Source organism: Pelophylax lessonae, assembly GCF_965119305.1.
Source record: "Pelophylax lessonae genome assembly, chromosome: 8".
Taxonomy (NCBI): domain Eukaryota; kingdom Metazoa; phylum Chordata; class Amphibia; order Anura; family Ranidae; genus Pelophylax; species Pelophylax lessonae.
Window position 1 is genome coordinate 100,940,899 of NC_138775.1, and position 13,172 is coordinate 100,954,070.

At 44.5% G+C, this 13,172-nt stretch overlaps 1 protein-coding gene across 1 annotated transcript in view; it reads right to left on the reverse strand.

Annotated features, from left to right (window-relative positions):
* Positions 1-12,165, reverse strand: part of KDELR3 (KDEL endoplasmic reticulum protein retention receptor 3) — a 45,153-nt gene extending 32,988 nt beyond the window's left edge. The window contains exon 1 of the mRNA XM_082265899.1: positions 12,015-12,165. Coding sequence (XP_082122025.1) covers positions 12,015-12,105 — 91 coding nt within the window. The 5' untranslated portion in view covers positions 12,106-12,165. The remainder of the gene's footprint in view (positions 1-12,014) is intronic.
* Between the last annotated feature and the right edge of the window lie 1,007 nt (positions 12,166-13,172).

Consider the following 13,172-nt stretch of genomic DNA (forward strand, 5'->3'; position numbering starts at 1 on the left):
GATCGGGGGGAGAAGGGCCTTAGTCAGGGAGATGACCAAGAACCTGATGGTCACTCTGACAAAGTGCTAGCATTTCTCTGTGGAGAGAGGAGAACCTTCCAGAAGAACAACCATATCTGCAGCACTCAAACAATCAGGCCTGTATGGTACAGTGGCCAGACGGAAGCCACTCCTCAGTAAAGGGCACATGACAGCCCACCTGGAGTTTGCCAAAAGGCACCTGAAGGACTCTAAGACCATGAGAAACAAAATTCTATGGTTTGATGAAACAAAGATTGAACTCTTTGGCCTGAATGGCAAGCATCATGTCTGGAGGAAACCAGGCACCGCTCATCACCTGGCCAAAACCATTCCTACAGTGATGCATGGCGGTGGCAACATCATGCTGTGAGGATGTTAGTGGCAGGAACTGGGAGACTAGTTAGGATTAAGGGAAAGATCAATTCAGCATTGTACAGAGATAGCCTTGATGAAACCCTGCTCCAGAGCTCTCTGGACCTCAGATTTGGGCGAAGGTTCATCTTCCAACAGGACAACAACCCTAACCACACAGCCAAGATAACAAAGGAGCAGCTGCGAGACAACTCCGTGAATGTCCTTAAGTGGCCCAGCCAGAGCCCAGACTTAAACTTGACTGAAAATCTCTGGAGCGATCTGAAAATTGCTGTGCACCAACGCTCCACATCCAACCTGATGGAGCTTGAGAGGTCCTGCAAAAAAGAACGAGAGAAAATGCCCAAAAATAGGTGTGCCAAACTTGTAGGATCATATTAAAAAAGACTTGAGGCTGTAATTGGTGCCAAATGTGCTTCAACAAAGTATTGAGCAAAGGCTGTGAATACTTATGTACATGTGATTTTTTTCGTTCTTTATTTTTAATACATTTGCAAAGATTTCAAACAAACTTCTTTCACGTTGTCATTATAGGGTATTGTATGTAGAATTTTGAAGAAAATAATGAATTTAATCTATTTTGAAATAAGGCTGTAACATAACAAAATGTGTAAAAAGTGAAGCGCTGTGAATACATTCTGGATGCATTGTATATGAGTTATGAATTACTGAAATAAATGAACTTTTTGATGATATTCTATTTTTTTGAGATGCACCTGTGCAAATCGCAAATACACAAGCTAGCTACAACTAGGGAGATTTTTGCTGTTGTTTTTGTGTAATCAAAGTATTGAATTGAGATAAAGTTACGGGAAGCTGATGCCTTCTTGGATATCCAACAAAGAAATCCCAGGAGGCTGCTGGAGTGGGACTGATATCATTCTCTCCTAAGTGAGAATGGAGGCATTGGGCAGAAATTAAGAAAAATTTCAAAAACAATGTTAAACAAAAAAAATGATGTTGGCATTTAAGTTTGCACGGGGGAGAGGGTTGGGACGCAGCAAAGTGTTTTCACTTTATAGTGGTTGTAAAGGCAGAAGGTTTTTTTAAACTTATCCAGTTGGGTTTCAGAGCATTTTTTTTTTTATCTTTTGCATGCATATAAAAATCTTAATTTTTAGCAATAAAATTACTTAAACAGAACATTCTATATCTTTCTTAAAGCAGAGGCCGTGAAGAATAAAAAGGTGATAGGTGCAAACTTTTATGTCACTTGATATTTGTGCAACTGCTTATTAAACGCAAATTTTCAGGAAGAAATATCATAAAATGAATTTTAGTACAAAAACACACAATATAATACCCATTTTTGGTTAAAACTTGGGATAGACATATTATCGGCAGGGCCGATATGCACTTTCCCCGATATATCGGTATCGGCCCTGGGACTGGCCAATATTACAGATATTTTTGTGACGTCATTCTGCCGTCTTAGGCCGCCTCCCTCACCTTGGACAGCATCATCTGGAGTCTCACGGAAGTGTATCACAGCTATACACCCATCCACAGCAGCCCGGTGCCAGCCAGCCACCCACATCCACAGGCCCTGTACCAGCCAGCAACAGGCACTCTACCAGCAAGCCAGCCACCCACAGGCCCTGTACTAGCCATTCAGCCACCCACAGGCCCTGTATGTGCCAGCCACAGGCCCTGTACCAGTCAGCCAGCCACCCACAGGCCCTGTACCAGCCAGCCACCCACAGCCCCTGTGCAAGCCAGCCACTCACCACAGGGTGCCAGCCAGCCACCCACCACAGGGTGCCAGACAGCCAACCACAGACAGGGTGCCAGACAGTCTGCCACCCACAGGCCCTGTTCCAGCCAGCCACAGGCCCTGTACCAGCCAGCCGCCCACAGGCCCTTTACCAGCCAGCCACCCACAGGCCCTGTACCAGCTCCTGTACCAGCCAGCCACCCACAGCTCCTGTGCCAGCCACCCACCTACCACAGGGTGCCAGCCAGCCACCCACCACAGGGTGCCAGACAGCCAGCCACCACAGGGTGACAGCCAGCCACCACAGGGTGACAGCCAGCCAGCCACCCACCACAGGGTGCCAGACAGCCAGCCACCACAGGGTGACAGCCAGCCACCACAGGGTGACAGCCAGCCAGCCACCCACCACAGGGTGCCAGCCAGCCATCCACCCACCACAGAGTGCCAGCAAGCCAGCCATTAAGCATTAAACAAAAATTACCATGTTCAGTACCAGATTTGTGTCAAAAATTTTCTTTATTTTTCAAAACTTTAAATGTACAAAATATCGGCCCATATCAGCCGATACCGATACGTTGTGACCAAAATACTGGTATCGGTCCTGAAAAAACCATATCGGTCTACCCTAGTTAAAACATAAAAGATAAGGTTGCAACAAGTAAATAGATACCAAACATTCCATGTCGTAAAATTGCGTGCGCCTGTGACATCGGCAAAAAACTACATCTAAACTTTTACATGAGCTTGCACACCCTGGGCTTGGGTATGTGTAATATTTTTAAAATTACTTAAATATATTTTATTATAATTTTAAAAACGTTTTCTTTTCTTTTAATTTATTTTTACTTGATTGCTATCACCAGGGGTTAATAAACCCCTATGTGGTTGCATTGGGCAGGTGACAGGTACTATTTAAAGGTCTATGAACAAAAAAGGGGTGGATATTGCGCTCAACAATCAAACTCACAATAAAGTGCTAGTGTGCATAATATAAAGCCGATGATGTAACTATAAATAGCAACTGCAATATTAGGTAAAAAACACAGACCAGCTTATATATTAATGAATAAATAAATAAATATATAAATATAGTCCTCTTGAGGTAAATATCGTGAATATATATTTTGAATAAATAAAATCCTTAAGGTGCTCAATTCAGAGTGATGTCTCAGCAATGTGAATCAGCATGGACTTGGTGGAAAAAACCTTCACCACTAAACCTTCACCCAGTGCTCTGATTAGATACTTCTTACCAGAGAGATATGACCCCTTAATTACAGGGGGTCATAATCAGCATTGATCTCCAAAAAGGCTCCAAGCCATCCTTATCGCTGTCTCCTCATCAGCAAGATATCATGACCAAATGCTACAGGAAACTCCGGAAATATGGACATCCAAATGCAAAATAGAAAGGAGACTCCAATAGTGTAATAAGTCAATATACCAAGGGTTTAATATTAAAATTGCACTTACTCCATTAAGCTTTCAAAAACGCCTTCAATGCATATACAAACAATCGACCGGTCTGGTGGATGGGACGCCGCTTCACGCCTGCGTTCCACCAAACCGGATCTCTACGGTCTCACACTCCCGACGCACGTTTCGTCAGGCATGCTGACGTCATCAGGAGATCATGCGCCGGGAGCGTGAGACCGTAGAGTTCCGGTTTGGTGGAACGCAGGCGTGAAGCGGCGTCCCATCCACCAGACCTGTCGATTGTTTGTATATGCATTGAAGGCGTTTTTGAAAGCTTAATGGAGTAAGTGCAATTTATTATTAAACCCTTGGTATATTGACTTATTACACTATTGGAGTCTCCTTTCTATTTTGCATTTGGATGTCCATATTTCCGGAGTTTCCTGTAGCATTTGGTCATGATATCTTGCTGATGAGGAGACAGCGATAAGGATGGCTTGGAGCCTTTTTGGAGATCAATGCTGATTATGACCCCCTGTAATTAAGGGGTCATATCTCTCTGGTAAGAAGTATCTAATCAGAGCACTGGGTGAAGGTTTAGTGGTGAAGGTTTTTTCCACCAAGTCCATGCTGATTCACATTGCTGAGACATCACTCTGAATTGAGCACCTTAAGGATTTTATTTATTCAAAATATATATTCACGATATTTACCTCAAGAGGACTATATTTATATATTTATTTATTTATTCATTAATATATAAGCTGGTCTGTGTTTTTTACCTAATATTGCACTTGTTGCTATTTATGGTTACATCATCGGCTTTATATTATGCACACTAGCACTTTATTGTGAGTTTGATTGTTGAGCGAAATATCCACCCCTTTTTTGTTCATAGACATCACGTTTATACGTTTTTATTGCTGCTCGCAGTGTGGAAGAAATTCCCACAATTGCACATTCACATATTTATTTAAAACCTTGTTGATTTGGCACTCAATAGTGCCACTTTGTCAAATTATCACTCCTTTGCGCAGTTCCTTTTTGGTTTGCACCAAATTTTTTTCACTATTTAAAGGTCATTAGGTGTCTATTAGACCCCAATGTCTTCCCTGCCCTTCACACCATCTAACCAAGCACAGATCGGCTTGGTTAGATGTGTCCTATGGCTGTACTGGCCAGTAAATGGCGCATCTGAAGCTGGTAGTGACATCACTTCTGATTTCATTGTTTGCATGTGTGATTGAGGCATGGATTTACCTCGGTCTCACACTGCTCTCTCTGCCCTAACCGGCAGTTGTGTTCCCGGGCTCCGGTAAGAGTGGGAGAGTACGGGAACCACAGGAGGACAAGGGGCCGTCTCTCTGAATCTATGGAGCTGCCACATCACTTTCACTTCGAAGCCAGGAGCTGGCTAAACAAAACTCGGTGCTGCCCTCTCTCTTTCCCTTGTTACAGGACTCAGCGAGAGCAGCGTGAGCACTTGGCTCCTTCTGTTGCCAACCAAATCCAGTGACAAGGTAGCAGGGACAAAGCCAAACCACACGGTGTGTGTGTGTCAATAGACACACAGAGCTCGGCATGGGATCGAGCTTGCACGTGTGCCACCATAGGAAGCAGCTTCCTATAGTAGCACATGGATAGGAGGATGGGCTCCGAGCGCTGTCGGGGGGACCCTAGAAGCAGAGAATTGGGGCTACTCTGTGCAAAACCATTGACTTTGTTCACATGTGCAAGTGGTTCAGTTGTGGTTTTACTGCGCCCACCAATCACCTGCCTAAAGCAGGGCAATCAGCCACTCAGGACTGTAAGCATGCCGCAGGCGCAATGCTGTGCTTTGCGACTACAGCGAAATTAACACTATGTCCCACATTTAGCCGATGCAAGTCTACGGGAGCGCACCACAACCACGTGCAATGCATGCCATTGCGGCCTTGTGGTATTTACAGGATTAAATCAGGTGGTGAAGAGGAGACATATCGCCTTTAGAGGAGTGGCCAGGGCTGCCACATGAGAAAGAGCCCTTATAGAAAATTTTAACCCTTCCTCACTTTATCCAAAACAATAATAAAGTCTGGGTTGGAGTTACACTTTAATATAATATACATAATCTGATTCTTCCAATATTCTATGAATTGCACATCTATGCTTTCTTTATGTGAAATGTCTTTTCTATTACATTGAACCACCTCAAGAACCTTTTAACGTGGTGTAAGACAGCAATATGTGGGACACACAGAAGGAAACACCAATCAGGGAAATAGGCACATACCTATACAGTATATCTTTATGTTTTATTACTTTACACTTCTCTCTAAACTGGGAAACATTACTTTCATACTTGTGTGACCTGAAAGTTGCACCATTTTGCTGCGATTTTGCCACGATTTTGACTAGACTTGAAGCATGGAGTACGATTTGTCATGAGACTTTGCAGTCCCAAGTCGCAGGACAAGTCGCACAAGTGCGAAAGGGGCCTAAAGAAGAACTGCAGTTGTTTATTTAAAAAATAAAAGCTACAAATACTATAGCTGCTGACTTTTAGGAAATGGGCATTCACCAGCCCAGGAGTCCAGCGCTGTTTTCACTGGGGCCGGTTCTTCCCCTGTCTTCAGATCCCCAGAAGCGCCATCTTGGCTGTGGGTAGTCGGCAGTAACTTTCTACTGTTTCGCTGCCCGTTCCCTACTGCGTGAGTTTGAGTTATGTAGTCCACCCTGTCTTAGAGTGACAATGCTGCTCAGTGCAGTTTTTACCATTAAAACAGAAAATGAGTTAATGGCAGGAGTACCAGGTTAAAATAAAGAGAAAAAAAAGTGTGAAGACCCACGGAGTGGGAAGGTTTATTGGGGTAGTGTTCTCAAAACCTTTGCCAATGTTCAATCACCTGAAGGTACAAGCCTATAACCCAGAGTGTATAAATACTCAGCCTGTGTCCTGTAGTATACCATTAACCTATTGCCACCTACCTAACACATATATGCGTCAGCAAACAGGTTAAGTCCACATGCCGCACATTAGCATTCATGCGCGTTAGGCTGGCCATACACTATACAATTTTTTTATTCAATTTCCTTTAGATTTACCTTAAACTACGTAGTGCAAGGGCCTGCCTGACTGCATACAAATTGAAAGTGTTTAGGTTTGACCCTATATTACATGGTTTTGGTAAATCTAAAGGAAAGTTGAACAAGAAAATTGTATAGTGTATGGCCAGCCTTAGAGCTTTCTGTGCTGAGGGTGTGGTTCCAGCTCAGTAACTAAGATGTCAAAGACAGCTCTTGATCTCAAGTAATGATCAAGGACCAGTGGGATCGGCTGGTCTTTCCTGTCCCCCAGGTGTAAAGAGACACCAGGGCTGGGCATAAAGGAGTTAAGATAAGTAAAAATAATGGAGCCATTACATCTAAGAACTGATCAGCAGTTCCTGGGTTTAGATATTCTTAAAGTGGTTCTAAAGGCAGGACATTTTTTATCTTAATGCATTCTCTGCATTAATGGAGATTTAGGGCCAAAGCTCTTTGGACTACTTCTTCTGTGAGTCACAGAGTGCATTTAGCTCTGCACTCCTATGACCTGTATTCAGCCGACAGCCGGCTTAAAGAGGTTGTAAACCTAAAAAAAAGAAAAAAAACCCTGTAAGACAAAGGCATAATGAGTTAGTATGCACTGCATACTAGCTCATTATGTAATACTTACCTTTTCGTTGGCTTCGGCGCTGTGATTGGCCGGAGCTGCAATGACGTCACTCCTGCACAGACGTGCGGGAGCCGCTGTTCATGGCACAGGGCTGAGTGGCAGCTGGCTTAGCCTCCAAGCGAGTCGATGATAGTCTAAACCAGCAGCTCCCGACCCCTGCACAGCCTGGTGTGCCAGTGAGCGCTGAAAGGGCAAAGCAGAGAGCCATGTCTAACAGTCACTGGCACTCTGCTCAATAAAGCCAAAGAACTGAGTGATCAGCAGTCTTTGATTGCTCAGTTCTTGGTTTAGAGACAGCATGGGACACCCAACTAGGTGAGTATATATATTTATTTATTTTTATTTTTTTTCATTTCCACACTTTTCTTTTAAGGCAAAACATGTTCCAGTAGTTGTATCATCCCCCACTCTCCTATAAATACTTACCTTCTTACTTAGTCCTATCTAAGTCCAGTGTTGTGTCTGCGGCTGCAGCAGGAGCTGTCAATCAAATCCAATGAGGAGGGCGCGGGGGGGGGGGGGGAGCTGTGTGCATCCATAGACACACAGTTTGGTTCAGGAGTGAATCCGCAGGTGTGCCACCATAGCAAGCGGCTTACTATGGGGGCACACACACAAGATAAGGAGCTGAGAGTGCTGGTGGGGGACCCCAAAAGAGTATAGCATGTTTGTTATTTTATCCAAAAAAAAAACATTTTTTTAAGCTTTACAACCCCTTTAAATTCCCCTGACCACACACACACACACACACACACACACACACACTTAAGGCCTCATGCACCTGTGCCACTTACAGCTGCCCATACAAGTGAATGGCTGTACACTGTCTTGCTTGGTTAAACGCAGATAGCTTCTACATTGGTGTTAACCCATGCATGCGCAAACAGCGCTTCATCCTGAATGTGCCTCTTTTGCCATTTACCCGAGCATGGCTACATACAGTCATTCACTTGTATTGGTGGCTATAAGTGGGCACCAGAAAATGCCAGGAATTTTACACCGCTAAGGCTGGCCATACATGGCCTTTTTTTTTTTTAAAACAACTATTGGATCCAAAAAAAAAAAAAAGTTTTTTCCCCTTCCACACAATCATGATGGACGGAGGCATCATCCCTGCTGTGTCATTGTGTTCTCCACTGTCCGAATGCACTGATCAGCACTACAGCTGATTGGCTGCAAGCACTGAATGAAAGTTTTTCACCACTCCCAAATGAAAGATGTTGATCTTTAGATCAACTTCTCTTGAGCGGCCATAGATGGATCTAAATTTGGCCAGTCACTGCTGAAATGTCCAAATGTGATACATCTCTGGCCAGCTTAAAGTGCAACTCCAGTCCCCATAACATTTATTTATTTTTTAATGCTCCCCTGTGATTGTTAGAGCTTCTTCTTTAAGGCTCTGTTCATATCTAGGCATCCCGGATCCGGAATCGACACAAATCACAGGGACGCGTTTGCGATCCCATTACTTCCGATCATGGCACGATTCGCTTGACGAATCCCAGTAAAATTGCACAAACAGAATTGCGGGACGCATGTCGCCCAAGATTTTACCGCGATTTGTCGGGCGACAATCCCGTCACAATCGGGGTGCCATTGGAACTAATGGGGTTCGCAAGCACATCCCGCAATTTGCATCGATTTGGGATCGTGGGCAGAATCACAACAGCTAGACGGAGACTGGGATTTGCATAATGTTATTAATAAGTTCCTTCTTTCTTTTTAATCTAAAAAAATCTTACATGATCATAAAAGCAGGAAGGGGCCATCAAAGTTGTGGGCATCTGAAGCCCACATGTGGTTATTTCTGGGATTTGGCGCAATTGGCTACCCAGCATGCACATCTCGTGCCTGCGTAGTAATGCGCAGTTTCTTCATTAGGCGATTCCAATGCACTCTTGGGATAGATGACGCCGATATTATCCCAAAAGCTCAAGGGAACCGCCTTATGAGGACATCGCCTAGGCGGCCAGACCTGAAGTGCTGCATACACAGAACAAAAAAAAGGTATTTGGACATTAAAAAAATTATCCATTTAGAAATTCACAGCGGATGGCCATGTGGATGAAAGTAAATTTAAAAATGGCTGGAACTCCGCTTTAAAGCCGTAGTAAACTTTTGAGAAAAACAAGGTGATATCATAATGTGCTAGTATGTATCGCATACTAGCACATTATGAAAGACTTACCTCGATTGCGGTCTGCACCTGTTTGAATGTCTAAGCTGCGATGATGTCACTCCCGTGCATATGCACAGGAGATATGGCCATAGCACAGAGCTCTAAAGGAACGGGATGAGAATGCCATTTCTTCAGAGCGCATGTGCCAGGGACATTACTGGCTGTCACCTTTAGGAGATATTTATTTTACCTACAGATAAACTTTATTTAGGGCTGCCATTAGGAGGGGGGCAGCCCATACACATGTAGGGAGCCACAGGCGACTTTGGGATCATAACGTAAGGGGAGACTTTGGGGAGCCTAATGAAAGTAAGGTCTCTGATATAAAGGCCAAATCTGGGGACCCTAATTTAAGGAGGGGGAACTCTGCGGACCCTGATGTAAAGGGGGAACTCTGGGGACCCCAATGTAAGGGGGGAACTCTGGGGACCCTGATGTAAGGGGGGAACTCTGGGGACCCCAATGAAAGGGGGGAACTCTGGGGACCCTGATGTAAGGGGGGAACGCTGGGGACCCCAATGTAAATGGGGGAACTCTGGGGACCCTGATTTATAGCGGAGTTCTACTCAAAAGTGGAACTTCCGCTTATCTGCTACCTCCCCCCTCCAGTGCCACATTTGGCACCTTTCAGGGGGGAGGGGGGGTACCCTCCAGGTACCCTTCTCCATTTCCAGGAGACAACGCCACGGCGCCATCCCTCAGAAGTTCAGCCCCCTCCTCCTTTCCCCACCGCCGAGCCAATTCGTGCATGCGCAGTAGGGAACGGCCTGTGAAGCTGAAAGGCTTTACTGCCAGTTCTGCTTAGAACGAATGGTGGCGGAAGCAACCGGCAGCTGATCCGAAAATCGGCTGGGGTTCTGACATCGTGGGCTCCCTAGACAGGTGTCTATATATTAAAGCGGTAGTATCATGCTTTTTTTTACTTTTACCTACAGGTAAGCCTATAATAAGGCTTACCTGTAGGTACAATTAATATCTCCTAAACCGGCACGGTTTAGGAGATATTTGCAGTGCATGAAGCCGCTCACGAGAGCGGCGCATGCGCTCTGAAGGTCCGGGGGGACCTTCAGTTTTGCTTGCCGGAAAATCACTCCGGCGCGCATGCGCGGGAGTGACGTCGTCGCGGCTCCGGCCAATCACAGCGCCGGAGCCGCCGAACCCGGAAGAGACGCAGAGGCAGGCCTCGACAAAACCCGGGCGCCAGGTCGCATTTGCGACTAGAATTAGCGACCTGGCGCCTGGGGGTGCCCTGCAGAGGGTGTCCTGTCATTTTTGTATGGACTTCCGCGCACGGAGTGCACGGACTTCCGGGCCGTCCGAAAATTGAGGCCCCGCCTTTTCGGCCTACTTGAGATGAGGCTTCCAATGGGGAACTGGCGCCCTCTTGTGGTGGCCGGGAGTAATGACTGTTGTAATTACTGTTTCCACTGTTTGTTCACAATGCATTACCATCTCCCTGTCCAGTTAGTTACCTTTGACAGGGAGTGTGGTTATTTATTATTAATTTAAATTTATTTTTTTAATGTAAAAACTAAATAATATTTTTTTCTTTTTTTTTTTAATTATTAAAAAAATATATATATTTTTTCCAATTATTATTATAAAAAAATTTTTTATATATATATATATATATTAATCTTTTTTTTTTTTTTCTCATCGCCATGCCACAGCCGAAGGCCCCTTTCACACGGGCTGTCTGATCAGGTCCGCCTGTCAGTTTTTCAGGCAGACCTGATCGGACCCTTCATTCTCCTCTATGGAGCAGTAATCTGCCGCCATCTGATCCTGTCCGCCAAAAGCAGACGGATGGTGGTTCTATTTTCTATCCATCCCGTGGATCGGATCAGATGGCATCGGATGGAAAGAGACAGACAGTCTGTTTTCATCCAATTGCGCTAGAGGAGAGTGGGGTTCTAGTCGTATTTATGTGTAAATTTAGTATCCGTTTTATTAAATAAAGCTTGGTTGTTAGTTTAAAAAAAAAAAAAAAACTGGCTCCTAACTTTTTTAGCTGGCTCCTAGATTTCAGGAAAATTTGTCAAGCCCTGCGCAGAGGGATCATGGCAGCGCCCGCAGCGATGTCCGGGGGTCCGTGTCGGGGCTTCGTTCTAAGGTAAGTAATACATAATGAGCTAGTATGCGATGCATACTAGCTCATTATGCCTTAGTCTTGCAGGGTTTTTTTTTTTTTTTTTTTAGCGTTTTTGGGTTTACAACCGCTTTAAAAGTCAGCAGCTACAATATTTGTAGCTGCTGACTTTTATTTTTCCCCAGCTTGAACACCGCTTTAGGAAGTGGGAACTCTTGGGACCTTGATGTAATGGGGGATGACTCTGGGGACACTGATGAAAGGGGGGAAACTTTGGGGACCCTAATAAAAGGGGACACATCTGATATAGGGGGTCAGGCCTGGGGGGGCTCAGGCCTAAACCTGCGTAAGGGGCCCCAAAAGTTCTGATGGCTGCCCTGGTAAAAATCACAAAGCTGAGTTTGCTAGCACTTTAAGTGTCCGTGTGCATGAGGCGTCCCAATAATTTCATATAAAATGTCCTTCATCTGATCATTGAACAGTATATTGCAGTGTACCCCCCCCCCCCCCCCCCCCAACATCTTACCAGCACAGGACTTGGTCTTCCACATCTTCATCAGCAGGATGATCATAGCTAGTAAGTGGGATAAATCCCCTAAAATTCTAAAAATATTCATATTTCTGCAAAGACAAAGCGAAATGTGCAAAAATGCCGCTAAATGTGCAAAAAAACAGCGCAAAATGTGCAAAAAATAGCACAAAATGTTGTGGAAAAAGTCAGCAGAGCTGCTGCAGAAGCGCTGAAAGTTTTCACACAAAGTCCTGTCCCGGGGTGGGCTCGGCTCAGCCCAGCGTTCTCTCCTAGAAATATATAACGTTAAAGATTCGCTATCTGAGGGAAATCCGCGAACTCCCGGCGCCGTGTATCTCCGGAGAGGATGGACGGCAGTGGCCGGGCTGGGAGCTGCACCTCTGCTGTAGCGGCGGGTGACGTGGCTGCTGGGTGCCTGTACTGTACACAGGGCAATGCATGAGGAGGAGGAGGAGGGGACCTGAGCTTGGGAGGTTACACATCACCACATCAGCCTGTTTAAAGGGGATGGGAAAGGCTGCCGACAGAAAACGGCGGAAACTTCTCCCAATGATTCTGGGACAGAGTGTACGGCCTGCTCCTGAAATATGGGACTTCTGAGGTCTCTCACAGAAGTACAGGAGGATTTTACTGGCATGATATTGAGAAAAGAGATAAAAAAACGTCAGCTTTTCATTTATAAAAGGGAAGTTATAAACTTTAACTGCTTCAGCTTTCATTGTGCTTCATATTTATTGTGCTATAAACAAAAAAAAGCACAATTTTAAATAAACTTGTATTTGTACGCTCTCTCAATCTCTTTTTTTTTTCTTCCATTTATCTTTTTTTCTCTCTAACTCTCTTATAAATATAAATATACATTGCCTTTATTCTATAAAAAAAAACTAAATTTTTTACTTTCTGCTATAAAACACGTCCAATAAAAAAATTGTATTCAATTCAAATTCATCAGTTTAGGCCAATATGTATTCTGCTACGTATTTGGTAAAAAAAAAAGATCCCAATAGGCGTATATTGATTGGTTTCCGCAAAAGTTACGGCGTCTACAAACTATGTAATATTTTTATGAAATTTTTATTGATCAAGTTTTTTTGTAATAGTAATGGTGGCGATAAGTGACTTATAGCAGGACTGCGGCATTGCGGCAGACAA